General features: G+C 38.0%; 2 protein-coding genes across 5 annotated transcripts in view; one reads left to right on the plus strand and one right to left on the minus strand.

The window, feature by feature from the left end:
* RNF40 (ring finger protein 40) overlaps positions 1–19838 on the minus strand; it is a 41865-nt gene extending 22027 nt beyond the window's left edge. The window contains exons 1-3 of the mRNA XM_034419782.2: positions 19757–19838; positions 17144–17340; positions 15513–15680 (exon numbers count right to left, since the gene is read on the minus strand). Coding sequence (XP_034275673.1) covers positions 15513–15680; positions 17144–17275 — 300 coding nt within the window. The 5' untranslated portion in view covers positions 17276–17340; positions 19757–19838. The remainder of the gene's footprint in view (positions 1–15512; positions 15681–17143; positions 17341–19756) is intronic.
* Positions 19839–19840: 2 nt separating this feature from the next.
* Positions 19841–26633, plus strand: CFAP119 (cilia and flagella associated protein 119). 4 transcript variants are annotated; one of them, XM_087891791.1, is made up of 9 exons: positions 19841–19991; positions 22110–22141; positions 22385–22450; positions 22982–23151; positions 23686–23756; positions 24300–24416; positions 24699–24759; positions 25611–25688; positions 26178–26633. In XM_087891791.1, the coding sequence occupies exons 2-9, from the start codon at positions 22137–22139 to the stop codon at positions 26354–26356; spliced, it is 747 nt and encodes a 248-aa protein (XP_087747917.1). In that variant the 5' UTR covers positions 19841–19991; positions 22110–22136; the 3' UTR covers positions 26357–26633. The 4 variants fall into 4 exon arrangements, with proteins under 4 accessions (XP_087747917.1, XP_034275676.1, XP_034275674.1 ...); XM_034419785.3 differs by having other exon boundaries at positions 19926–20579; positions 22110–22247; XM_034419783.3 differs by having other exon boundaries at positions 19978–20579.
* The last annotated feature ends 1177 nt before the right edge of the window (positions 26634–27810 follow it).

Genomic DNA, 27810 nt, shown 5'->3' on the forward strand with positions numbered 1-27810 from the left:
CTTCACAGCAAAAATGTTATAACATGAACAGAGTTGAGAAAAAGACCTTAATCCTATTGTTCCACAAACATATGAATACAGAATCAACCCCTTCAGTGCTAAGTTTCAAGAAGTTCAGTGAATAGAATAGAAACAATATTTTTCTGATTGTTTGGAGTGGAATAGATCTGCACAAGAAGAAAGTGAAACTAAGTGTGAGGAGGAAGGGGCAAGCAGACAAGCAGTACAAAATGAAAGTGAAACTTTCTGAGCACAATACTGCACAGCCACAGACAGACAAGTCTTTGGATCTTTTTGTGTGTATGACCTGAGGTTTATCACATTCTTTCCTTGGAGGAAAAAACCTATAATGGCAGCAGGCCGTAAAAGAGACCCAGTTTGGCAATATTTTAATGAAGTTCCTTTTCCTATTGGTAAGGCAGGCATGCGTGCAAACTGCAAACACTGCAACAAAGAAATGCAAGGCTTGGTGGCCTGAATGAGGCAACAGTTGCAACATCATTAGATGCAACATCATGAGAAGTGCTGTGATGAAGATGACCAAAGAAACACATTTGAACAGGCAGGATCTTCAGGTTGGTAAACATTTTTATTGAATCATATTTCTAAAGACTGCCTTGAACTGTCATGTTTGAGCAAAATTATATTTCTTATTATTACTGCATGTTACTGTCATTTGGTACAGTTATGAAGAAAAGCAAATATTTCTTTTGGGGCAGTGCTGTGTACAATAAGCAGAAATTGTATAAACAATAAAATAACAGCATTGACTTTTTTGTTGGATTCTGGAAATTATCCACCTTCAAGATTACCATCCTTCTGTTCTACAGTTTCAGAGTTATCCATCCAGGATAGGGCTTCATTAGCATCATCATCATCATCAGACACCCACAGCCACATATCACTATCACCTAAAAGAAAGAAAAAACCCTTCCCTCCTGGAACCACCATAGATAAGTTTGTGATAAAAACTAGCAGATTAGAAAAAGAGTTAATTGATGAAAAAATTGCCCAGTTTGTTTATGCAACGAACTCTTCTTTCCGTCTGACTGAGAACCCACATTTCATTAAAATGGTTCAGTCACTGAGACCAGGATACAGTCCACCCAGCAGAGCAGATGTTGCAGGGAAACTGCTGGATAAATGGAGCAATGTGCAACAGTTCTGGAGGGTAGAATTGTTAACCTAAATATTGATGGGTGGAGTAATGTCCACAATGATCCTATTGTATGTGCTTGTATAACAACAGAAGAAGGGAAAGTCTTCCTTGCACAAACAATTGATACATCAGGAAATGCACACACAGCAGAATACTTACAAGAAGTGGCAGTAAAAGCTATAACAACATGTGAACAAAAATTCAAATGTCTAATACGCAGTTTGGTCACAGACAATGCTGCAAATGTATTCAAGATGAGAAGAAATTTAGAAGAGCAGGAAGGGAATACAAAGCTAATAACATATGGTTTCAGTGCTCATTTGCTGCACCTCTTAGCCAAAGACTTAAGTGTTCCAGAAATAAAGACTAATGTTTTTGAAATTGCTAAATACTTCCGTAACAATCATTTTGCTGCAGCAGCTCTGAAAAGGATGGGTGGAACCAAGCTAACGTTCCCACAAGATGTTAGATGGAACTCTGTGGTGGACTGTTTTGAGCAGTATATCAAGAACTGGCCTATTCTGATGACAGTTTGTGAAGAAAATTGAGATAAAATAGATGGCACTGTCACGGCCAAAATCCTCAACATTGGGCTTAAAAGAAATGTTGAACATATGCTGAGCATCCTGAAACCCATCTCTGAAGCTTTAAACAAAATACAGAAAAATTGCTGTTTTATTGCTGATGCTGTTGAAATTTGGAAGGAACTGAGTAAACACTTAAAAACAGAACTACACATGGACAGAATTAAATTACAAGCATTAAAAAAACAAATGGGACAAGTACTGTCTCCAGCTCATTGTTTGGCAAATATAGTCAATATCCAGTATCAGGGTCAAAACTTAAGTGCTGAGGAAGAGGAGTTAGCTATGACATGGGTATCCAGCAATCATCCATCTGTAATGCCAACGATAATAAACTTCAAAGCTAAGGGGGAACCATTCAAGAAATATATGTTTGCTGAAGATATTTTAAAGAAAGTCACACCAGTGAACTGGTGGAAGTCACTTAAGCACTTGGATTTAGAGACTGTTCAAGTAATGATTTCACTTTTAACAGCAGTAGCTTCTTCTGCAGGCGTTGAAAAAATATTCTCTTCCTTTGGACTCATTAATTTTAAATTGAGAAATCGTTTGGGACCCGATAAAGCAGGAAAGCTTGTTTTTCTTTTCCAAATTATGAACAAAGAAGATGATGAAGATGACGAGTGAGCTACAGAGGACAGTATTTAAGTTTTTCATGTGTAGGCTGGGCTGACAGTCTAAGTTTCTTAAAATATATATATTTTGTTTAATCAAATTAGTTAACAAACATGGATGTTTGTTTAAGCAAATAACATATACTGTAATGTTATTGTTTCAGTTGAATAAATCTATTTAAATTGTTATTATTAAGGTAATGATTATTTTTCTCCTTCCTAAGTACAACAGAAAAGTTGTCCAAATATGAATGATTAACTTATTAAACTGGGGATAAAAAAACTAATATGAAAAGTTGTTATTCTAAAAATCTTCATCTACTTGCATATTAAAGTTATACCAGCAAGAATTAGTCTTTATGTAGAAAACTATTATTTAAATCAAGCCTTATTGACTAGTGATTTAAATCGTGATTTAAATCAGTTTGATTTAAATCAAATCCACCCTGATTGCTTGGGACAGAAGCAAGAAAAAGAATTAAAATGACATATGGAGGATAAAAGTAGAGAATACTGAAACTGAAAAGAAATATACGCCTGCAGACAAGAAAATGAAGAAACAAGATACACATAATTGGAAATAAAGAATATAAAAATAATGTGATTAAAAATGATTAAGTAAAGTATTGGCGGATAGTAATAATAAAAAGGAGGTTTTTTATAGATGATATTTCAAAAAATAAGGATTTTGATTTATAACATAACTATATGGGGATTAATAAGGATTAATAGAAATATTAGAAGAATATGTTATGAATATTTAAAGCTGAAAAAGGGAAATTAAGAAATAGATTATTTAAAAGAAATTAATGCTTATAAGGATGTATTTGAAATAAGACTCATATCTCAATGTTAAATTGTTATAAAGAAGATACTGATAATGTGATTAAATATGAATAAGTAATGCATAAATGGAGGGAAGCAACAAAAAGGAGATTGTTAGGAAAACAAAGATGATTATGCAGGGATTAATAGTGAAATAAGATGATTATGCTGGGATCAATAGCAAAATCAAAGAGGAGTATGCTGGGTTTAACAGCAAAAATAAAGTTGATTATGTTGGGTTTAATAGTAAAACAAGATGATTATGCTGGGATTAACAGCAAAAATAAAGATGATTATGCTGGGTTTAACAGCAAAAAACAAAGATGATTATGCTAGGTTTAACAGCAAAAACAAAGATGATTATGCTGGGTGTAACAGCAAATATAAGGATGATTATGATGGGTGTAACAGCAAAAAATAAGAATGATTATACTGGGTTTATCAGTAAAAGTAAGATTATTTTGGGACCAATGGTAAAAACAAAGATGATTATATTGGGTGAAATAGTAACTATTTTTTTTTATTTTATTTTTATTTTTAATTTGATTTATATGCCGCCCTTCTAAGGATGATTATGCTGGGATTAACAGTTAAAATAAGATGACTATTCCAAAACTCTTCCAAAAGCTTTTTTTACAATGGTAGAGGAACTAGGCATTCAAGACTCCTGGAGAGAAAGGCATTTGAAGGAGAAACAGTGTACATTTTTTTCAAATAGACATAGGTCATGGTCCAGAATAGATATGATGTGAATGTCAATTGATTTTTTTTTTAATTTGATTTATATGCCGCCCTTCTCCGGAGACTCAGGGCGGCTTACAATGTGCTCAGCAATAGCCTTCATCCTTTTGTATATTTATACAAAGTCAGCTTATTGCCTCCACAACTGGGTCCTCAATTTACCTACCTTAGAAAGGATGGAAGGCTGAGTCAACCTTGAGCCTTGGCGAGATTCGAACCTGCAGTAATTGCAGGCAGCTGGTCTTAATAACCAGCTTAATAACAGGGTGCCTTAGACCACTGTACTACCAAGATTTATTAGTTAATGTGCAAAATATAAATATTGAAGCAAGCATTTGAGCAGATCATAACCCGATTACAATCACATGGAAGGGACAGAGAAAGAGATTAAGATAGGCTTTGAATCAAACAATATTAAATGAAAAAGAATTTCAACAATATATGGAGGAAGAATTGGTTTTCTTTTTCAGGGAAAATAAAAAGGAAGATATCTCACTGCAAAATGTGTGGGATACAGCGAAAGCATACATTCGAGGATTGGCAATGACTTATTTGGGAAAAAAAAATAAAAAGAAAAGAAAATTGGAAGAGGAATACAGGAAGTTAGAGATGGAATTACAAAAAGACACACAAAATAAGAGGATTAAAAATCAAATGGATTTGAAAAAACATGAAATGAATTTAATTGAAAAAGAGGACTTGGCAAATAAAATAAAGATGTCAAAACAAAACTTTTTTGAAAATGCTAATAAGCCAGGTAGATGGTTGGCTTATGAAATGAAAAAGGAAAGAGAAAAATAACTAATTAATCAATTAAAGGATGAGGAAGGAACTTTATGTTATTGCCAGTACGCTCCCATAGAGAGGGGCTTCTCAGGGTGCCGTCAGCCAAACAATGTCGACTGGCGGCCCCCAGGGGGAGAGCCTTTTCTGTGAGGGCACCCACCATCTGGAACGAGCTCCCCCCAGAGATACATAAGATTCCGGATCTGCGCACTTTCCGCCGTGCCCTCAAAACATTCCTGTTTCAGCAGGCCGGCTTGACCTAACTTTCCCTTTATATTGCTTTTTGATTTTATTTTAAACTGGGATGTCTTGAATTATCTAGGACCAGAGTGTTTAGTATATTTTAATTGGTTTTTTTTTATTAACATTTGTATTAAATGTATTTTTATCGTTCGCTGTTCACCGCCCTGAGTCCCTTAGGAATAGGGCGGTATATAAATTTAATAAATAAATAAATAAATAAATAAAATGAGGAAAAGAAGAAAATAGTACAGAAATACTATGAGAAACTCTATATACAAAAGATAATATGTGAAGAGAAGATAAAGCAATACTTAGAAAAGTCTGAATTACCTAAAATAGCAGAAAAATATAAGAAAGCTTTGGAAGAAAGAATAACAATGATGGAATTAACAGACGGGATTAAAAAACAAAAGGATGGTGAAACGCAGGGTCTAGATCCGTGATTGCAAACCTATGGCACACGTGCCACAGGTGGCACATGGAGCCATATTAGTGGGCACGCCAGCTCAGCTCTGGGGCGCATGCACGCGCCGGCCAGCTGATTTTCGGGCCTTCTGGGCCCACCAGAAGTAGGGAAACAGGCTGTTTCCTGCCTCTGGAGGGCCTGGGGGCGGGGTGGGGAAGGCCCGTTTTTCTTTCTCACCTGGCTCCAGATCCCCTCTTTGTATCTGGGAAGGGCGAAAACAGCCTTTCTCACTCCCTTGGAGGCCCTACGGAGGCTGAAAGGGCCCATTTCCCGACTCCCGGTGGGACAGGAAGTGACTTTTTTCCTGTCCCCAGCCTCCAGAGACTCCTAGAGAGGTTCCTAGAGACTCCTAGAGAGGCTCCTAGAAACTCCTAGAGAGGTTCTGGACGCTGGGGACAGCAAAAAATGTCACTTCCTGTCCCACCGAGACTTGGAAATGGGCCCTTTCAGCCTCCGTAGGGCCTCCAAGGGAGTGGGAAAGGCTGTTTTCGCCCTTCCCAGATACACAGAGAGGATCTGGAACCAGGTAAGAAAGAAAAACGGGCCTACCAGGCCATCATGTGCCAGGAGCGGGGGGGAGGGGGTTGCTCACGCATGCGCGTGGGCACATGAGCGCGCGACCCTCCCCCACCTCCCCCCTCCTGGCACGCGATGGCAAAAAGGTTAGCCATCACTGGTCTAGATGGTTTGCCAGCAGAGTTGTACAAAATATTACAGGATGTAATAAGCAATACAATGTTGAAAGTATTTAATGAACTTTTAGTAAATGCAAAAATACCCAATCTTGGATAGAGGCATATATTACTCTTATATCGAAAGAAGACACAGATTTACAACAAATTAAACATTATAGACCGATCTCCTTGTTAAATGCGGATTATAAAATATTTGCATCAATAATGGCAAATAGATTGAAGAGATTGTTAAATGAATTTATTCACACTGATCAAAATGGTTTCTTACCAAAGAGACAGATCATAGACAATATAAGGACAATCTTAAATACTTTGGAATATTATGAAGTACACCCAGAAAAGCAAATGGCATTGATGTTTCTAGACGCACAGAAGGCTTTTGATAATGTGAACTGGCAATTTATGATAAAACAATTGCAGACTATGGACTTTGGGGGAAGATTTATAAATAATCATATTTATAAATATGAGGCAGTTTATAATAAACAATCTGCAAAGGTGATAATAAATAGAGATATGACAGAGAAGGCTAATATTATGAAAGGAACAAGGCAGGGATGTCCTCTATCTCCATTGCTATTTGTGTTGACATTAGAGGTGATAAATAAAAATATAAGACAAAATGAAAAGATAAAAGGGATGAAAATTTAAAAAGAAGAATAGAAACTACAAGCATTTGCAGATGATCTAGTGTTTATTTTAGAGGAGCCTCAAGAAGTAGGACCCAGACTGATAGAACAAATAGAAGAATACAGAGAAGTAGCAAGGTTGAAAATTTTATTATGTTTTATTAAGATAAAACAAAAATATTGGTGAAAAGTATCACAGAGAAACAGAAAAAGGATGTAATGAAGAAACTAGATATTCAGATTACTAAAAAGGTAAGGTATTTAGGAATACAACTAACAGCAAGGTTTGTAACAATTAAAGATAATTACTATAAATTGAAAGGACAAATCGAGACAGATTTGGAGAGATGGAAAAATTTGCAATTATCTTCCAATACCAGTCCTCATCTAATGTGGGTTATAAATTCCTCTTTTCTAACCATTTATAGAGTTTGTCCCAAACTAAACCTACTTGTGTTTGCTCTCTATCCTGTAACTTTTTAGTTAGCGTATCCACTTCCGCACATTCCAAAAAAATTTTTTATAATAGCCTCCTCTGTTGGGATATTTTGGACTGGTATTGGAAGAGAAATATATACTATATAGTATATAATATATACTATATAAGACAAGTGTGGTCGGATAGACCTAAGTGATGTATTAAGAGATATAAGATGTTCTGCCTTCTCCGGAATATAATTTAGAGTTATAGTACCGAATACGTGTTTACTAGGGTACTATATGGAAGTTCATATATTTATTGTTGCATTGTTATGTTTGTCATTTTATGTTGTTTGTCCTTTCTTTTTAAATGAAATGTAAATAAAGATTTTTTTTTTTTTAAAGAAAAATTTGCAATTATCATTAATGGGAAGAATAGCTGTGGTTAAGATAAATATATTTCCTAGATTGTTGTTTTTATTTCAAACAATACCAATAAAACTGGAAAAAAATATTTTGAAAATCTGAATAGAATGATAATGAAATTTATATGGCAGGGGAAAATAGCGAGAATCAACATGAAAATGTTACAAGATGCAAGACAAAGGGGAGGATTTGGACTACCAAACTGGGAATTATACTATCAAACAGCAGCAGAAATACAAGGTTATTGACTTAGGAGGGGCACAATTTACAATTAGGTTGGCATGCTTTTTTATGGTATGGGAAAAATAAGAAGCATAGCTATTTTCAAAGACATTATGTAAGGAATGCTTTATTATTGGTATGGGAGAAGGTTAGAGAAAAACATTATTTGAAAATACCAACATGGCTTTCAACAATGGAAGCATTAGTACATCCAAATATTATTAATATGGGGAATATTATCAGATATAAAGATATTCTATCAGAAAAGGGGGAATTGAAAACGAAATAAGAACTAGTAGAACAAAGGATTGTTATGGAGTAGTATATACAACTGTAAATACAATTGAGATATGAAAAAGATGCAAAGCTATATGGTTTTTACTTGGAGATGATGAGAATTGGATGAGATACTCATAGGAACAGATGAGAAAATTATTTAAAAATTCTATAGTTATTTACTTGGAGTTAAATTAGAAGAACAAGTAAAAGAAACAATGATAGCATGGGCAAAAAAAATTGGATATACAACAGAATTAGATAAATGGCAGCAATTATGGAAAAGAAATTACAAATTAACAATGGCAACAACATATAAAGAGAATTTGTATAAAATGATTAATAGATGGCACATGTCACCAAAAAGATTGGCAAAAATGTTCAAAGATAAATCAACGAAATGTTGGAAATTGTAGCAGACATCGGGATCGTACTATCACATGTGGTGGACATGTCCAGAAGCGAGAAATTATTGGGCAAAAATTCAAATTTGGTTAGAGAAAATGATACAGCAACACATTGATCTTAAATCGGAGCTGTAAATTTAGTAAAGAAAATACATATTTGATTATACATGTAATAATGGTAGCAAGAATTTGCACAAAATTGGAAAGAAGAAAAAATTCCTACAAAGGGAGAGCTAATTAAGAAAATATTAGAATGTGCAGAAATGAGTAGATTAACATTAGTAATTAGAGGGAAGGAAGAATCAGAGTATTACATATGGGGGCAATTTTATCAATGGATAGAGATTGAATATAGACAATAGACAATGTAAAAATAAGGAACATGGGAAAAATATGTTGTAATACATTAAATTTAAATGTAAGAAGAAAGATAAATATGTACTAAGAAAATGATGGTAATATTGAATATGATGACACAAAAAAATTCATACCCAGATGTTACACTGATTAATGATGAATTGTATGTTTAAAAATAAAAATCTTTTTTAAAAAAATCACATGACATTTCGGGCACTTGGCAATGGGCTCACATTTACAGTGTCTCGCAGTCCAATATGTCAGAATATTCATGACTGGGAAGACATGGTAACAAGGTCAGCCAATGAATAGGCATAATAACTAAGTCAGCCAATTGGGAGCTGAGACAGACTGGAGCCAGGGCATGTCTTAGTCTGCAGCTTCTTAGTCTGTGCAGAGAAACAACCTGCCTGCTGATCTGAGCTGAAATGAAACTGTGAATCTGCTGTTGGTATTGTAAATTTACTTCATGTATTATTGTGTATATAAAGAAGTTAATGAATCCTGCTGCATCAGTTTATCTGTGTGTGCTTCTGGATTTGATCTTTGCAAGAAACTCTGACACAATAACTGCGATTTGCTTCATGTTTTAGGCAAAAAATGTCCCATTGCAAACAATGGGAGCTGAGCAAACTCAGGAGAGATTAGATCTGCAAGTACTGAACTTTACTCCAAATGAGTATTACTTCCTTCTGACTTATTAAGGGGAGAAAGTGAAACCAAGATGGCGATTGAGCTTTAATGGTGCATGAAAGCGAAAGTTAAAAAGGAAAGTTTCTTTTAGAGTTGGCAGCCCCTGTTCAAAATCAGAGATTTGTGTTGTTGCTTTTTTTTAAAAAAAAGGAGAAGATCAAAGATTACAGCAGTGATTTTTTTAAAAAAAGGATTGATATTATTTATAGACTGATTTCTGGATTTGGTGGATCTACTGTTCTGGCAGCTGATTAAATTTAAATTGGAAACTAAAAATGGCTTCAAAACAAATTAAGGCTATTGTCCCCAAAAGTGCTGGGACTTCGCCAGCTCAAACATCCAGATTGCAATCTCTCTCTGTTCCAACAGAACCAACAATATTAACATTTGAAATGTTGCAGGAAGCCCTCAAAACACAAGCCTCTATTACAGAAAAAAAAATTGCTTCAATGTTTCAGGAGCAAACTCGAGAAGTTGCTGAAGAGATAGCTCAGGTCAAAGAGACTATACAAAAACGAAACCAAGAAATTAGAGAAGATATTATTATGGCAGTACAAGGATTGGCAGGACACATTGAAGCAATAGATGAAAAAGTGGAAGAAATTAAGCAGTCTAATGAGAACTTGGAAAATAAAATGGGGGAGGTCCAGGACAAGATGGAAAGAGCAGAGGCGGATGTGATAATGATACAATATAGAGACATGGAATTTGTTCTGAGAATAAGAGCCCTAAAGGAAAATAAACAAGAGAATTTGAGAGAGATCTTTTCAGAAGCATTTGCACAGATAATGGAAGATCAAAAAGCAAATTTTGAATGGCAAATTGACAAAATTTATCGTGTCAATTCATGGGTGGCCAGATAGAAACATCTACCAAAAGACATTGTAGTTTGTTTTACAACAAGGAGACTATGCAATGAAATCCTACAAGTCACTTTTAAAAATAAACTTCAAGTGCAGGGGCAGGAGGTTTTAACACTGAAAGAAATTCCCCCCAAAATGTTGAGAGCCAGAAAGGATTATACCTTTCTGATGGAAGAACTGAGATACCGTCAGATACAGTATAGATTGGAAGTTCCAGCTGGTCTAGTGGTGAATTATTCAGGAGAAAGATACCGTCTCAAGTCAGTGTGGAAGGCAAGAGATTTCTATACCAATGTATTAAAGGCTGGATGCCCTCAGCCCCAGGAAGCTAGAAGGAAGACGGAAATAGAGGGGGCAAGAAAGGGGGAGAAAGAAGAATTGTTGGCACAGGCCCAAAAGGGTGATTTGATTATTCAAGAAGAATTAATACAATTTTCGACTACTGTTCAAGCTTTGGAGATAGAAGAACCTAAGGATCAAAGACCGACTCAAGCAGCAGCCAAGCATCAAGAAGAATTAAGAGTGCAACAACTTCAAATGATTCAAGATACTACAAAAACAGAAGCAGTGGGAGGAACAAAGCCAAAAAGTAAAATGCATGGAGATTTCCAGCAGATGCTCCAAGTGCTTTAGGGGGCCAAGAATGGCAACTAGATTTTTGACCTAGAATGTCAATAGTCTAAATTCACCACAAAAGAGGAGAAAAATATTTCATTATTTGAAACAGTTTAAAAATGATGTAATTTGTTTACAAGAGACTCCGTTAAAGAAGTAAAGATCAAAAATACTTAATAAATGCAAGGTTAGGTATACATTTTGTTGCATCTGCTCCTGAGAAGAAGAATGGTATAATTATATACCTAAAAAAAGACTTAATTGCCAAATTAATTGAAGCAGATGATCAAGGAAGATTTATAGCAATTGAACTTTTAATAAAAAGAGAAAAAATACTTTTAATTGGAGTCTGTGCACCAAACCAACAACAAGAAAATTTTTATAAGCCTTTACATTCCAAGTTATTACAATGGGACTATAAATCATGTATTTTATTAGGTGATTGGAATGGAGTTTTGGACAATAAAAAAGATAAGGGGCTCTTGCAGAACATTTCAACGCGTGTCAGATTGCCAAAATCGTTTTTTGAAATGATGGAGGATATGGAACTGAGAGATATCTGCGTGAGAGAAACCCCGAAGAAAAATACTTTACCTTTTTTTTCTGATAGACATCAATCTTTCTCAAGGGTTGATTTTATATTAATTACAAATGATTTCTTTTCCAGAGTGAAGAAGACAAAGATTTATCCAAGAGTTTTAACGGATCATAGTCCAGTCCGGATGGAATTAGAGTATGGAAGGGGATCTAAGAAGTCTTGGAGGTTAAATGAAAATCTGTTTAGATATGAGGAAAATGTAAAAGAATGTAAAAAATTTATGAATTTTTTATTATAAATATGCATAAGGATACATCTATGGAAATGGTTTGGGATGCAAGTAAAGCATATATGAGAGGCATTTTGATATATTTGAATAATAAATATAGACACAAACAGGAAAAAAAAAGAAGGATTTAGAAGAGGAAATCAGAAAAAAAGAACAAGCTTTGATATTGAATCTAGCAGATAAGAAAATAAGAGGCAATTAATTTATTGCGAGGGCAATTTAATATGTTAATGGCAGATCAGGTCGCAACTAATTTGCAATATGCTAACCATAATATTTTTTGTAATGCTAATAAACCAGGGAGGTGGTTAGCATATTTGTTAAGGAAAAAAAAGAGCCTTGGTAGTACAGGGGTTTAAGGCACCCTGTTATTAAGCTTATTAAGACCAGCTGCCTGCAATTACTGCAGGGTTCGAATCTCGCCAAGGCTCAAGGTTGACTCAGCCTTCCATCCTTTCTAAGGTAGGTGAAATGAGGACCCAGTTTGTGGGGGCAATAAGCTGACTTTGTATAAATATACAAAAGGATGAAGGCTATTGCTGAGCACATTGTAAGCCGCCCTGAGTCTTCGGAGAAGGACGGCATATAAATCAAATTAAAAAAAAAAAAAGTCACAGACCATAGAGAAAATAGAATATAAAGGTAAAGAGGTTTATCAGCAAAATATGATTAAAAAAGCATTTTTAGAATTTTATACGAGGTTGTATGCTGGTGATAAAATTCAAGGTACAGATATAGATAGATATCTAAAGAAAGAGAATATTCCTACAATTACAAAAGAGCAAAGGGAGGGTTTAAATCGACCAATAACCACTGAGGAGATTGTTTGCAATTAAGCAGTTGAAAGCGGGTAAAGCTCCTTGGATGGATGACTTGACAGCTGCTTATTATAAACATTTGCACTTAGAAATGGTGGGACCACTTAAAGAATTATTTACTAATATACAATCTGGAGGAGATGTACCTCCATCTTGGAGGACAGCTTATATTTCTTTGATTCCAAAGGAGGAGCAAGACCACACCCAGCCAAAAAACTATAGGCCCATATCACTCTTAAATACACATTACAAGATTTTTGCTAAAATATTAGCAAATAGGTTAATGACAGTCATGCAACAAATGATTCATAATGATCAAACTGGTTTTATAAATGGTAGACAAATGAAGAGTAATGTAAGGCAAGTTGTTAACCTATTTGGGGAAGAACAACCAAATCCCTGAGGTGCTGATATTTCTTGATGCAGAGAAAGCATTTGATCCATTGAATTGGCAATTTTTATTGAAAATAATAGAAAAGATGCAGTTTAGGGAACATTTCACAAAATCTATTAAGGCAATATATCAGAAACAAACAGTGTAAATAATAATTAATGGTAGTTTAACAGATACTTTTAATAGAGAAAAAGGAACAAGACAATGATGCCCTTTGTCTCCATTATTGTTTATTTTGACTTTGGAATTTTTGTTAAGTAAGATACGTGGGTCGGACAAAATAAGTGGAATTAAGATTAGGCAGTATGACTATAGATTACGAGCATTCGCAGACAATTTGGTTGTTACTTTAACCCAACCACTACAGTCGGTTGTAGGTCTAATGGATATAATTAATAAATATGGACAAGTATCTGGATTTAAAATAAATGCAGGGAAAACGAAGATAACTAAAAATATGACTATAAATCAAAAAGAAGAATTAGAAAGATTAACAGGATTTTAAATTGTAAAAAAAGTTAAGTATTTAGGGGTCTATATTATGACATCAAATATGAAATTATTTAAGTATAATTATGATCGTTGTGGCAAAAAATACAGAGAGAGATGGAAAACTGGAAAAAATTACACTTATCCTTGTTAGGAAGAATAGCAGTAGTAAAAATGAATGTTTTGCCTAAGTTTTTGTTTCTTTTTCAAATGATACCTACTTAAAAAAGATGAGAATTTGAAGATATGGCAGAAGGGTATTAATAATTTTGTTTGGGCAGGGAAGAGACGAGAATAAAACAAAAAATAATGCAGGATACACGTGAAAGAGGAGGTCTCAAAATGCCTAACTTAAGACTTTATTATGAGGCAGCTGTTCTATCAGCAATGAGTGATTGGATGAATATAACAGAAGAAAGAATATTGAATATTGAGGGATATGATTTGGTTTACGGGTGGCATGCTTATTTATTATATGATAAGAAAGTGGACAAGACTTTTAAAAGTCATATATTAAGGAATGCTCTATTGCGTAACTGGAAAAAGTACAAGTATAAACTAAACGAGAAGTTACCATTGTGGGCAATACCCAGACACGCGATAGAGAATATAAGTGTAGAGCAAAGCTAGATGGAGAGAAGATCAGAAAATTGGTTTTCTGCAAAATGAGGAGAACTTGGTAAAACAGATTAGAGATCAAAGTCAAATGCATATAAAAATGTTGTATAATGTGTTGGTAGAAATAGATTCAGAAACAGAGTTAGTTAAGGACTGTATGATAAAGTGGGCACAAAATATTGAAGAACCAATAATGATGGAAACATGGGAAAAAATATGGGTTAGAAATGTGAAGTTCACGCAAGCCCAAAACTTAAGAGAGAATTTTTATAAAATGTTTTATAGATGGCATCTGGATCCTAAAAAGCTAGCCTATATGTATCCAAGTGTGCAATCTAAGTGTTGGAGATGTGAATATGATGATGCCACGTATTATCATATATGGTGGACATGTAAAAAAATTAAGACATTTTGGATAAAAATATAGCGGATTATTCAAAATATTCTCAAAAAGAAGATAAAATTTACTTCACAGTTCTTTTTGTTAGGCATAATTACAGATTGTACTGTTATAAAGACTAAGTTGATTTTAAATTTAAAAACAGCAGCCAGACTCTTGGTGGCACAGTACTGGAAGAAGGAAGACTTGCCTACTATTGAAGAATGGACACTAAAAGTAGTGAATTTAGCAGAGATGGCTAAAATTTCAGCGTATTTGAAGGACTATTCAAATGAAAGATATATATTGGAATGGAGAAGATGGATTGACTATATTCAAAACAAATATCGGACTAAAAAGTTTCAAATAGCTTATGAATGAAATCTATATTTCCTTTTTGAATATATTTAGTTAGTTGAAAGGGGAGTTAAAGAGCAAGGGAGAGTTTGGAGACTACAGAAAGTTAGCTTATTTTAGCTTATGTTTGTTATGCTATACCATTTTTGCTCTGGGAAGTCTGGGGGGTAGGTGTCGGGGGGGAGGGGGGTTGGAGGGAGAGGGGGGATGGGGGGGTGGGAGGGGGGAAAATTGTTGTAATGATTGTTAAAACTTTTTAAATAAAAAAAAGTGCAGTATTTGCTTAACAACCAAGGATTCATTTAATGACCATGACAATTCATTTAACGACACAGCAAAAAAAGGCCATAAAATCAAGTCGGTTACGTGATGACTTTACAACTGTTACAATTTATAACTGTAACACACACATTCTATTGCAGCTGTAAATTGAGGACTTTCTATTCTGATTCTGCCTAGCAGAGAGAAATTTAAGGACCCACAACAGCAGCAGTTTTCTTTTTGCCCCTAGACATCTTGCTGAAACCTTTAAGATTCCCCCTGGTATGTTAATTTATGGATTAGAAGCTGAAAGGAGTAACACGAGATCAGCCCGGATGGCTCTCTAACCTGCTTCCAGTAGCGGTTGACAATCAAGAGAGTGGCATCATCAGTGGCCTGCCTCTTCTCCAGCTTCTCTATGCGCTCACGCAGCTCATCCTCAAACACTTGCCGCTGCTCCAGACGTTCTGCTATCTTCTTATTCTTGAACTGAAGCACCTTGAGGTCCATCTCCTCCTGCAAGCACAACCACCCCAAGTCACATCCAAGAATGAAATCCTCTCTAAAAAACAATTCTACATTCCAACTATTGAACCCACAAATCTATACCTCTGTACTTCCCCTCATCCCTAACCAATGGCCTTGCCAGCAGATTATGGCCACTGTAGTCCAAGAGATCTAGAGAGCATCAAACTAAGATGAATATCAAGCATATTGAAGGGACAAAATAATAATAATAATAATAATAATAATAATAATAATAATAATAATAATAATAATAAAAAACAGGTAGAATTAGTGGGACATAATAGTAGTGTCAGTAGAATTGGTTTGAGTTGCTGTTTTGCTACTGTAAGAATTGCTTTGCTAAGAATTAGAATTGCTTCTGCCATTTGCTTCTAGCAGTGATCTCCACTCTATATTATCTTGTTTTTCTGTACCACTCCGTGCCTGGTGAATATCTCAAGAAGCGGGGTTGCTACACACCCAGCTCTCTGTTGCTAGGCGCTCAGCCCCCCTGCCCCTGCTCCTTGCTGCACAGTTAATGCTGGACTACAGGAAAGGCATGGACCAGGGGGCCAGAATTGAGTATTAAGCTAATGCCTCTGAAGGTATAAAAGGATGCCATAATTTTCCCAAGGGGTGGCTATTTCCTCATATGCATTTTATCTGTATGTTCTGGATATAGTCCCACCGAGTATTTTGTTTTTCGCCATAAATAAAATCTGCTTCTCCAAGCCTCGTCTTGAGTCTCTTTCTTTGGCATTCTGGTGACTCAAGTACATTTGGGACCTTACAATATTATATCATGATCATACCCAAATCTTCCACACGAGAGATTCCTGTCTACATGTCTGCTTTTTCCTCATTTGCTTTTCCATCATATTAGCAATACATTGATAACAAATTCATGAACCAATCTCTTTTGCTCCTTAAAAATAAACATGATTGTCAAAAACAAGACTAACATACTTCAGATAGGATAAACCATTAGCCACTCCCTCCCACCATTTTTAATGAACCTTTCACAGCATAAGATCTAAGACCTGATCTGGTTCATAAGCCAGTCAACATAGGCAGAGTCTTAAGTCTATATGGTTCAGAAGGTAGGTCAAAATGTTGTATCTCAATTATTAAAAGAGAAAGAGAAAGAAAAAGAGAGAGGGAGAGGGAGAGAAAGAGAGAGAGAAAGAGAAAGAGAAAGAGAGAGAGCTTTTAACTATTGGTATTCCAATAGTTTAGATGCTACTAAAATAGTTGGGCCTATGTCGGTTTTCAGGCAAAGGGTTTTTCTCGCCTTGCTCTATAATTATTATTTATTTATTTATTTGCAATTTCCTAATATCCTGAATTCCCATTTTACAAATACGGGCTATGTCTTTATGTGCAAGTGTCCTCAATATTTCTTCCTAATGCTGGATTCTAAAATAAACTGCCACAGATTTTATCACTCCGCACTCAATCCCCAAATCCCTCACCGTGGAAGAGATGCCTCCAAGCCGGATTGGTTCAATAAGCGTTGTAGTGGTCTTCTCCTCCCGGTTGGATTTTTTCTCAGGAGGCCCTGCTCCTCCATCTCCAGCAGCCCGCTTGCTTCCAGCTCCTGACATGGTGACTTTCAGCAATGGGTCTGAACCCAAGAATCAGGCAGTTAGCCAAAGAGGCAGCTGTTCAGCTAAAAAAGAGAAAAAGTTGAAATTACTCCAAAAGCAGCCTAGAATGATATTTAATGAATATAATGTCTAAAAGCCTTCCTCAATCTTTTAATTCTGAATTTTAAATATTTTATTCTTGTTTTAATCTACCTTATATTATATTTATATGTGAGGGACATGGATGATTTCTAAATGTAGTAAATAAAATAAACAAATAAATCACTGGCCTAAACCTGACCAGAAGAGGGATAAACAAGCCCCATCACAGAACTTTTGATGGAGAACATGAACAAAATCAGGGACTGTAGCAACATATTTTATTTTTAGAATTGATTTGGGCACCCAATTTGCAACTTTAGGCAGCATACATCAATAAAAACAATTTCAAAGGCCTTAATAACAAAACAACCCAAAATCAATAAGAACAAAACAACAATGCTGGGGTCCACCAACAAATCTCACATTCTGGTCCATCAATCAGATTTTCAAAGCCTTTCCAAAGGCTGTCAGGATTGAGACCAGTCAAATTTCATGGAGGGGGGAGGAGCATTCCACCAGTACTAAAGCGATAAATTAAAAACTGCATTAAAATTGCATTAAATTTTTTAAAATGCATGGCGTTTTTTTTTAAGCACAAACCTGCTCCATTCTGTGTTTTTTTAAAAATACGAGCAGGTGGGTGGGTGCTATTAAATATTGTACGGATGAAGTACAAAACTGGGAAGAGTGAAAAGAGAAGGAATAAGGGAAATTGCAGCCCAAAATCACCTTGTAGGGTAGAGGGGCAGTGTATGTATGTATGTGTATGTATGTATGTGTGTGTGTGAATATATACACACATACCGTGTGCGTGTGTATATATATATGTATATGTTTGTGTGTGTATGTATGTATGTATGTATATATATATATGCATATTCTTTCTAGCCAGGTTATGCACATAATATGCACATAATATGCACCTAAAAGCCTACGAAAAAGAAAAAGACATATATATATATATATATGTCTCCCTTTATTCTTTATCACCAAAATAGAAATTTGGTATAAAATGGTTTGTCGTGAATGTGACTGCTTGAGGGCTCCTGGATTGGAGATGAAAAACTAAAGGGATGCAGTATGCTCCCTCCCACATCACATGCTGGGGTAGATCAGGTGTCTCGATAGAAAAACACTTTATATATATAAAGTGCTTTTCTATCAAGACACCTGGTGTACCCCAATATGTGGGAGGGGGGATTCTGCTCCCTTTAGCCTTTCAGTTCCAATCCAGGAGCCCTCAAGCAGTCGCTTTATTTATCAGCAAAATATAAATTTGAGATACACACACACACACACATACATGTGTGTGTGTGTGTGTATGTTTTCTGAGGTTTTCGCGGGTGTTTGTATCTAGGTCTTTGGTTATTCGGGTTTTCTCCCACGTAAAAGTGGAAGTGTCTTGATGACGTTTCGACGAAGTCTCATTCGTCATCTTCAGGCTGGTGTTTTCAGCTTCATGCTCCTAGAAGCCAAGACACTTCCAATTTTATGCAGGAGAAAACCCGAATAACCAAAGACATACATACATATATATACATACATATATATATGTATGTTTTCTTTTCTTTTCGTAGGCCTTTATGTGTATTTCTCTTTAGCCAGGTTCTTCCTACGTAAACCAAGATTTTTATGCAGCCCTAGTTCAGTGAAATCACAATCCATTACTTTCTAGGCTTTTTTCAGGCAACCAGCAAGCACCCTGCTGCCATTGGGAGACTAAGGAGACTAAGATAGATCCGAAAAGTCTGAAATAGATCTATCTTAGTCTCCTTAGTCTCCCAATGGGAAGCAGGGTGCTTGCTGGCTGCCTGAAAAAAGCCTAGAAAGTAGTGGATTGTGATTTCATTGAACTAGGACTGCATAAAATTCTTGGTTTACATAGGAAGAACCTGGCTAAAGAGAAATACATACATACATACATACATATACATATACATATATATGTACACACGTACACATATGGATAAATACATATGTGTATATATATACATAGACACATATATATGTATAGGTACATGTGTATACACACAAACACCCAAACTGGAAGAAAGGTAAGAGACGGGGAAGGCAGCTTGGGCGAGGAAAAGGGGAGAGAAACAGCCAAGGACTGTCAACATCTGGGTTGCTTAAAAGAGCTGAAAAAAACCTGAGTATTGGCTGCCCTTTCTCCTAACTTTCCTGCTTCCACCAGGAGTGACACTTCCCCAAAGAAGCCCCCGTATCCGCTACGAATTGCAGTCTCAGTCCCAACGCGTATTTTAAAATACGGTATAAGAAGAAACGGTCCGTCTGCAGAAAGCTAGGCAAGGCGGGAGACCTCAGTGAGGAGAGGTAGCAAAGGAGAGGGGGCGAAAGGAAAGCCCCCGGTGAGGGAGAGGCTGCCCAACCACTCACCGGCCCACACGGACGTCCCTTTCCTCCATACCCCTCGGCTCGCTACGACGCTGCCGACAAGCAACGCCAGCGCAACTACTGCGCATGCTCGTCCGACTCTCCTCCCGGAGGCCCAATCTCCGCCTCCGCTCTCAACGGAACTCAACGTCTTCGGCCTCGCTCTGCGCTCAGCACAGTGCGCAGACGCGGGCGCTCGTGCTAGCTAGGCGACCAACGCTCCACCTCTTCGACGACGGTAGGAAAGTAGGCGGGATTATTATTCCGCACTTGGTCGGAAGAAGGGGACGGGACAAGAAGGCGATTGGATAAAAGTCCCCTCTGATTGGAGCCTACGTTGGGGGAAAAGATAGTGTTACCATAGCTACGCTGGCGTATTGGCTCTTTCCTTCTATTGATATTGAGATAGAGATAGAAAATGTCAAGACAACCGTTCTATTGGACTTTGTTTGAGAGGGAATTAAGTTTTCTCATCTGCGTAGCAAGGGGCGATTTGACTATCAAGTGTTAGAGATGAATTCTATGCAAGGTAGACAAAGAAATGGTTTTTTTCTCCTTGGCAACCATTCCGAGTTTTTTGTAACTTTATTATGTTATTATATTCTATCTCAATTGGAAGTCCTCCCGTTTCTTTCGCCCCAATGAAAATGTCTGCGATTGGCGAAGCGTTCGCTAGTCCCGCCTCCTTCTTAGTATACCCCGTCGTGATTGCACTGCTACTGATGGAGCCCGGAGAGGCTGAAGCAGGGATTGCCATGGCAACGCGTGCTTTTCCCCAAGCCTCGCTGCCCAACTAGCCGAAATGGGGCCGGAGAGTCTCCAGCCGGTAAAATAGACGTGAAATTAATATTAAAGTAATAGTTATAATTGCTATCTTGGATAAATTATTTCCTCGGCTGAGAATGTTATGGCATTTGAGGGATAAAAATGCACCTTCCACAGATCCAGAATCGCTGGGAAGTTTCACCTGTTGAACGTCTGCCTGCCGTGCAACCGCTGGTTACGAATAGAAAAAACGTCTGGGAAGGAGCTAAAGTGAAAATGGCAAAACTCGAGTCAATTGATCTTTAGCTTATTCCACAGTTAAAATAAAATAATTAGGGTTGAAATTAATGAAAATTGTTTTATTACCCTTGCTATCAGTGGGTTCCTCCTGACTAAATAAGATTTAGCCATTGGATTATCCAGTGAAGAAATACAGTACAACTAATCCTTGATTTATGACCACAATAGAGCCCAAAATTTCTGTTGCTAAGTGAGAGATTTGTAAAATAGATTTTGCCCCATTTTATGACCTTTCTTGTCACAGATGTTAACTGAACCACTGCAGTTGTTAAATTAGTAACAAAGTTGTTAAGAGAATCTGGCTTCCCCATTGATTTTGCTTCTCAGAAAGTCACAAAAGTTGATCATTTGACCCCAGGACACTGTAACAGTCATAAATAGGAGTTTTTTGTACTATGGCTTGTTGAATAAACCATAATGCTACAAGTCACAGGCTGCTTCTTAGTAGATGTCTGAGACGGACGGGTTTCAAAATCCATCACTACTGGTTCGCTCGTGGGCACTCACGCACTCCCATAGGCGTGTGATGCTTCTGCGCATGCACAGAAGCGTCCTGTCAAGTGGGCAGAGCTTCCTGCTGCCACTGCTACCAGTTTGCCTGATCCGGGGCAAACTAATAGTAACCCACCACTGGTTTGAGATACATGTGCAAGTATAATTAATCACCACAAAAGGTGAAGATCAGGATGGATAAAAATCAATGATTTTTTTAAAAAAATCAAAAAAATCAGATTTTTTTATTTAAATTGGATTTTTTTGATTTTTATCGAATTTATTTTAAGATAGTTTTCTATTTAAAATACATAAATAATTTAGTTTATTCAGCATGAAATGGAGCTTAGTTATGTAGCATGAGGCTGTATATTCTGCAACACTGGGACTATCGGTGAGTCAACAGTGGGTCAAGGGAGTAGCAGAGATGACAGTTTCTCTTTAAAAATTATGATTTAAATCGAGTTGATTTAAATCAAGCCTTTTTACTAGTGATTTAAATCATGATTTAAATTGTGATTTAAATCAACTCGATTTAAATCAAATCCACCCTGGTGAAGATACATATAAGTTTACGGTTATAGTAGACAATACTTTATTGCAATCTATCAGATGATAAATGTTTATCGAATGAAACATGGTTTATAGGCCATAATGAGTGTGTGAATTAAATCTAGAGTTCTACCAATAAAATGTAGCTATTAGTACTGCTGATGCTTTTAGTAAACAATGAATTGACCTTATGGACTAAACATCACACTATCAGAAAATGTATCTAAAACTTATCTTTTTCTTTCAGCCCAAGCCACATAAGGCAAAAATATGTATGTGGTAAGTAGCTTTTCATTCTTGAGATTCAGAAGAGACAGTTGCATGTTGATCCATGGAGAGAGGTTCATTGAATTTCTGGCTGACTAGGCTACATCCTTTATCCACTGTAAGCATCTTTAAACTTACCATATTTGGACCTTATTTTCAAAAAAACCTGTATAAGATCACACTGCTAGAAACAAAAAAAATTGTGTTACATTAGCAATTCTTAGTTTTTCTCTTTTCTTTTTTGTGATGTTTCAGGAAATATTTAGATGTTCATTCCATGGACCTCATCAATAATGCTGGAACAACTGATGAACTGAAAAGGTGATTCAAGTTTAAGATTATGAAACATTTCATGACTGGCTTTCTTAATCTCTTTTGTGAACAAAACATGAGAAATGCATAGAATGAAGATCTCAATAAATTCATTGCCAGTCTAGCGACTAATAAAACCATTTTTCATCTATAGCCCAACCCAGAAGTGTATTTATATACAATAAGATGCATAGTTGCAAAGCATGAAGCATCTTGCAAAAAAGATTTTTTGAGAATCCCAGCATAATGTGGTGCAATAAACAGATTTATCTCCCTTCCTTCATTAACAGAGGAGATAATCACACTATAAAAAGTACACATAATTTTGGAGTAGTGGCAGTGAGATTTTAAATTGGGTTCAATTAAACTCAGAAGAAACCAAGATGAAATTATGCCAGTTCTAACCAAATAAATCTACCAGCCTTGCCATAAACATAGAAACTTTTTTAAAAGGTTATTATCAAGTAATGAAAATAGCTGGTAAATGGGTGTGAATGTTCAAGCTGTCAATTTCCCCTCAATTTCCCCTATTTTCTGCAGGCTCCTCTCTGACCTCTTTGATCTGAAGGATTTTGAATCAAATCCTCGCTCTGCTATCTTGTTAGATTTGTACTTCTACACCATCCAGTTCAGCCGGGAGCAGAGCTTCAACCGGGAACAAACCTCTGCTTTCTTCTCAATTGTGAGGGATGTGCACGAGGCCTGTGTGGGTAAGGAACTGGATGTTGAGAAAGACCGAAAAAAGGAAGGTTGTAGGAGTGGAGAAACATGAGGGAAGAAGATGAAAACTGTATTTATTTAGTTACTTGCGTATTTGGGCTCTTTTACACGGCTTCAGTCCCAAAGCTCTAAGCAACTTATTCCGTTATTTACTTAAGAGTTTTATTAGTGAAATAGGCTGTGCGAGAGATAAGGGAGAAAATAATAGTTGTTTCAGATGTCCAGATCACATTACGTTTCTGCAGTTTGCCCTGACCCTGTTTGTCTTAGGCTGGCTATAGTACCGCCAGTCCCATGTGCTGTGTTTGCCTTTTGATGTTATGTGGGGATACATCATGAGAAAATGTCTCTGTGAGTAAGAGCAGCCAGTCCTAGAAGTGGAAGGAAAAAGGCCTCCACCAGAGATGGTGATATGGAGGAACGGGGCAGCAGGGTGAGGCTAGAACCAGAAAGAAGGATGGGGAGGAAAGGAAAGAGGCTAAAGTGGATCTTTTGCTTATTCCTACCATGTTATTTTTGTGTAGAAACACCACTGCCCAATGTGGAGGAATGCTATAAATATTTCTCTGAACTGATGTTCTGCCACTCCATTCGGGTGAGTGTGTGAATGCCAGGCAAGCCAAAAGTGGATTTATGTTGCCTTATCCACATACAAGTAGTCCTCAACTTACAACAGTTCATTTAGTGACCATTCAAATTGCAGTGAAAAAAGTGATTTATGACAATTTTTCACATGTACAACCGTTGCAGCATCCCTACGGTCACGTGATCAAAATTCAAAAGCTTAGCAATTGACTTCTATTTATGACAGTTGCAGTGTCCCTAGGTCATGTGATTACCTTTTGCAATCTTCTGACCAGCAAAGTCAAGGGGGAAGTCAGATTCACTTAACAATCGTGTTACTAACTTAACAACTGCAGTGATTCCCTTAACCTCTGGCAAGGAAGATCGTAAAATGGGGCAAAATTCACTTAACCATTGTCTCATCTAACAACAGAAATCTGGAGTTCAATCATGGTCATAAGTTGAGGACTACCTGTGGCTTGCTTTCAGTGAAGCTTCCCTGCAGAGAGCCTTCCTCCCCTCCCCTCTCCTTGCAGTGGTTCTATGGCTCCTTTCCTTCTTTCTCTCTTTCCAGAGACCCCCCTTCAGCATCGATCTCTTCAATCAGGACCAGCTGGTGCTCCTAAGCGACTACATGATTAACACTTACTTCCGTCACTATAAACTTTACAAATACGCTTTCACCCCACAGGTAAGGCTGATTTCCTTTGGCCCAAGCAGTTCTAGGGAAGGGCCGGTGTTCTCTTGCCATTTTCTTGCAATGGGAAAAGAAGAACATCCCTCTGGAAAACAGCCCAATTACAAAATGTGATCTCTGACATCGTTTGACTACTCCTGAGAATTTTGTTGCCACGAAATGGAGCAGCATCTTTATGAAGGGAGCATCCCAAACATAGAGGTTCAAGAAGATGAAATCCAAATATTAGTTCACCTCTCTGGGCTTAACATCCCTGATTGTGCTTTAAATCAATAGGTGCGGCTGGACATCTCATTCACTTATGTTGGGATGCCTGAACCAGAACCCAAAGGAGAAGGTGAGTGTTGAGGTGGGCTGGGATTCTTTTGTAACTCACTTTTGAGGTCTACTGTACATTGATCCATTCCTTTTTTAAGTTGGGAGGATGAAAAAAAAGAATGGAGCAGGATGGGAAACCTTCCTCCCAGGTCAAATAGAGCTAAAGCTAGTGATAATCACATTGGAAAGATGGCTTAAGACAGCTTCTCCCCCTTCCCCCCCATCTGATGCCCTCCAGATGTGGCTGGTTTACCGAACCTTCTCAGTCAACTCAGCAACTGAGCATTGTAGTCTAGGCAACAACAGTGGGGAAGATAGATAAACTATAGTGTTTTTCAACTTGAAAACTGGTGGACTTCAATTCCCAGAATTCACCATCAGGCATAGCTTTCTGGGACTTGGTCCACCCATCTTCAAGCTGCCAAGATTGAAAAACACCTAAGCAATACATATCCCCCAATGGGTTGGATCTGGAAACATATAAAGTTGCATGATGTGGGCTTAAGCCATTGGCCAGTCTAGATTTGAGTTCTCTTCTTCCTGAAAGAGGCTTTCTGATTGGAGATGGTATCTTTCTCAACTCCATCAGTGAGATCCGTTCACTTGGGAAGGAATCTTGAACCTTGGGTGTGCAAGGTGGGTATGCTGTGATTGTGGTCTTTCTTCCTTTCAGGAGCAAAATTCGCAAGACATCGAAGGGACCAAAACTTCCTAATAACCCTCCCGTCCAAGTTTGGCTTATCTAAAATGAGTTAGCTTACATCAACCAATCATATAAAATAATGGGATTAAAAATAAAGAGAGCATTATCTGATCGCCCCTTTTCTTCCAGGGCTGCCAAAAGATTTAGCGTCTTTTTCATTTCTACAGAAGCTATGGTTGAGAGTACAGAAGCAGGACTGTCTCCTTTGCAAGAGGAATTGGAGGAAGCTGGGGGCCCTGCAGAAAGTAAGTGGAGGGCTTCAGAAGCACAGGGTATGGTGTAGGGGTTTCAGAGGCGAACAATCCACAGCTCTCTAGATTGTCCCTTTGCCATTAATAGCCATTCTCTTTTAGCCTCAGGAGGGAGATAATAGTTCTCTATCTTATAAATTATAAATGCTAAGTAATACATGATTTTTGGCAGTGTGGGACCAGAAGCCCGAGTGGCTGATGGCAGTGCTTCTCTTGGGTTGCTTATTAGCAATAGGAATAGCACTTGCATATCATTTCATGGTGCTTTATAGTCCTGACTAAGCAGTTTACAAAGTCAGAATATTGCCCCAACAATCTGAGTCCTCATTTTATCGACCTCGTAAGGATGGAAGGCTGAATCAACCTTGAGCTGGTCAGGATCGAATTCCTGGCAGTTGGCAGCCTGCAAGACTGCATTCTAACCACTGCGCCACTAGGGCTCTTTGTTAGAATTACAATTCACTCTGCTTCACTCATTTATAGGTCCCACGGCTGCCCTGAGGGACTTCATCGTCTCACAACTCAACCAGGAGTTAACCCAGCTGCGCCTTTCCATCGACCAGCGTCTAAAAGTCACAGAGGACCAGTTTAACGCCAAGCTGATCCAGCTGGAGAAAGGTTCTGCTGCTAACAAGGGGGTTGCCAAGGGCAAGAAGAAGTAAACAGACTAGAAAGGTTGGAGTGCAAGAGGCCCATTTCCTGTCCCAGGGTTGTTTCTTCATTTCCGGGGCTTCTGCAGAAAGGGGTCCCGGAAAGAGCAAGAGAACACACAGGGAATGGCAGTTAAAATATGGGGAGCAGATGGATTTCTAAAAGGCTTTTGAAAATGTGATAAGGCTTTACAGAAAATCTCTTCTGAGATGGTAAGGTCATATACTCATAGCAGGAACTGTTGCATAAAGCAGATGATGTTATGATATTAAAGTGTAGTTAAAATATTGTCTACTGTTCATTGTTTTTTTCTAGCTCAAAAATAGTTGCATTATCAAGGTCAAAGGCCAATCTGAGACTGAATACAGGTAGTCATATGTTTACGTCCATAATTGAGCCCAAAATTTCTATTGCTAAGCACAGCAGTATCATGCTACTCCGGCTGGAGGGGCTGGGGGTTGGGGGCACTGTATTACGGTGGTTCTCCTCCTTTCTCTCTGACCCATCGCAGTCTGTGTTGGCAGGGGGCAGAGGTTGTCCTCGAGGCGCCTTATATGTGGGGTGCCGCAGGGGTCGGTCCTCTCGCCTCTTCTGTTCAACATTTATGTGAAGCTGCTGGGTGAGATCATCTGTGGTTTTGGGGTGCAGTTTCATCAGTACGCTGATGACACTCAGCTGTACATCTCCACCCCAGACCACCCCAATGATGCCCTCAAAGTGATGTCCCGGTGCCTGGAGGCCGTGCAGGTCTGGATGGGGAGAAACAGTCTCCGACTCAACCCCTCCAAGACTGAGTGGCTGTGGCTTCCGGCATCCCGATATAGCCAGCTGGTGCCATTGCTGGCTATTAGGGGCAAGTCATTGGTTCTCACAGAGAGGGCTCACAACTTGGGTATCCTGGACGCATGGCTGTCTTTAGAAGAGCATATGATGGCCGTGGCCAGGGGGGCTTTTTATCAGGTTCGCCTGATCCGCCAGTTGCGTCCCTTTCTGGATCGGGACTCCCTGCGCACGGTCACTCATGCCCTCATCACTTCCCAACTGGACTACTGCAATGCTCTCTACATGGGGCTCCCCTTGAAGAGCATCCAGAGGCTCCAGCTCATCCAAAATGCGGCCGCGTGGGTGATTATGGGAGCGGCAGGGCGCTCCCATGTAACTCCTCTCCTGCGCGAGCTGTATTGGCTCCCAGTGGTCTTCCGGGTGCGATTCAAGGTGTTGATTAACATCTTTAAAGCGCTCCATGGCTTAGGACCTCGGTACTTACGGGACTGCCTTCTGCTACCGACAGCCCCCCACCAGCCAGTACGCTCCCACAGGGTGGGGCTCCTCGGGATGCTGTCGGTCAGACAATGTCGACTGGCGACCCCCTGGGGGAGAGCCTTCTCAGTGGGGGCTCCTGCCCTTTGGAACGAGCTGCCCCCGGAGGTACGGAGGATCCCGGACTTGCGCACCTTCCACCGTG

The sequence above is a fragment of the Pantherophis guttatus genome, chromosome 4, assembly GCF_059756535.1.
Source record: "Pantherophis guttatus breed Tessera chromosome 4, ASM5975653v1, whole genome shotgun sequence".
Classification (NCBI taxonomy): domain Eukaryota; kingdom Metazoa; phylum Chordata; class Lepidosauria; order Squamata; family Colubridae; genus Pantherophis; species Pantherophis guttatus.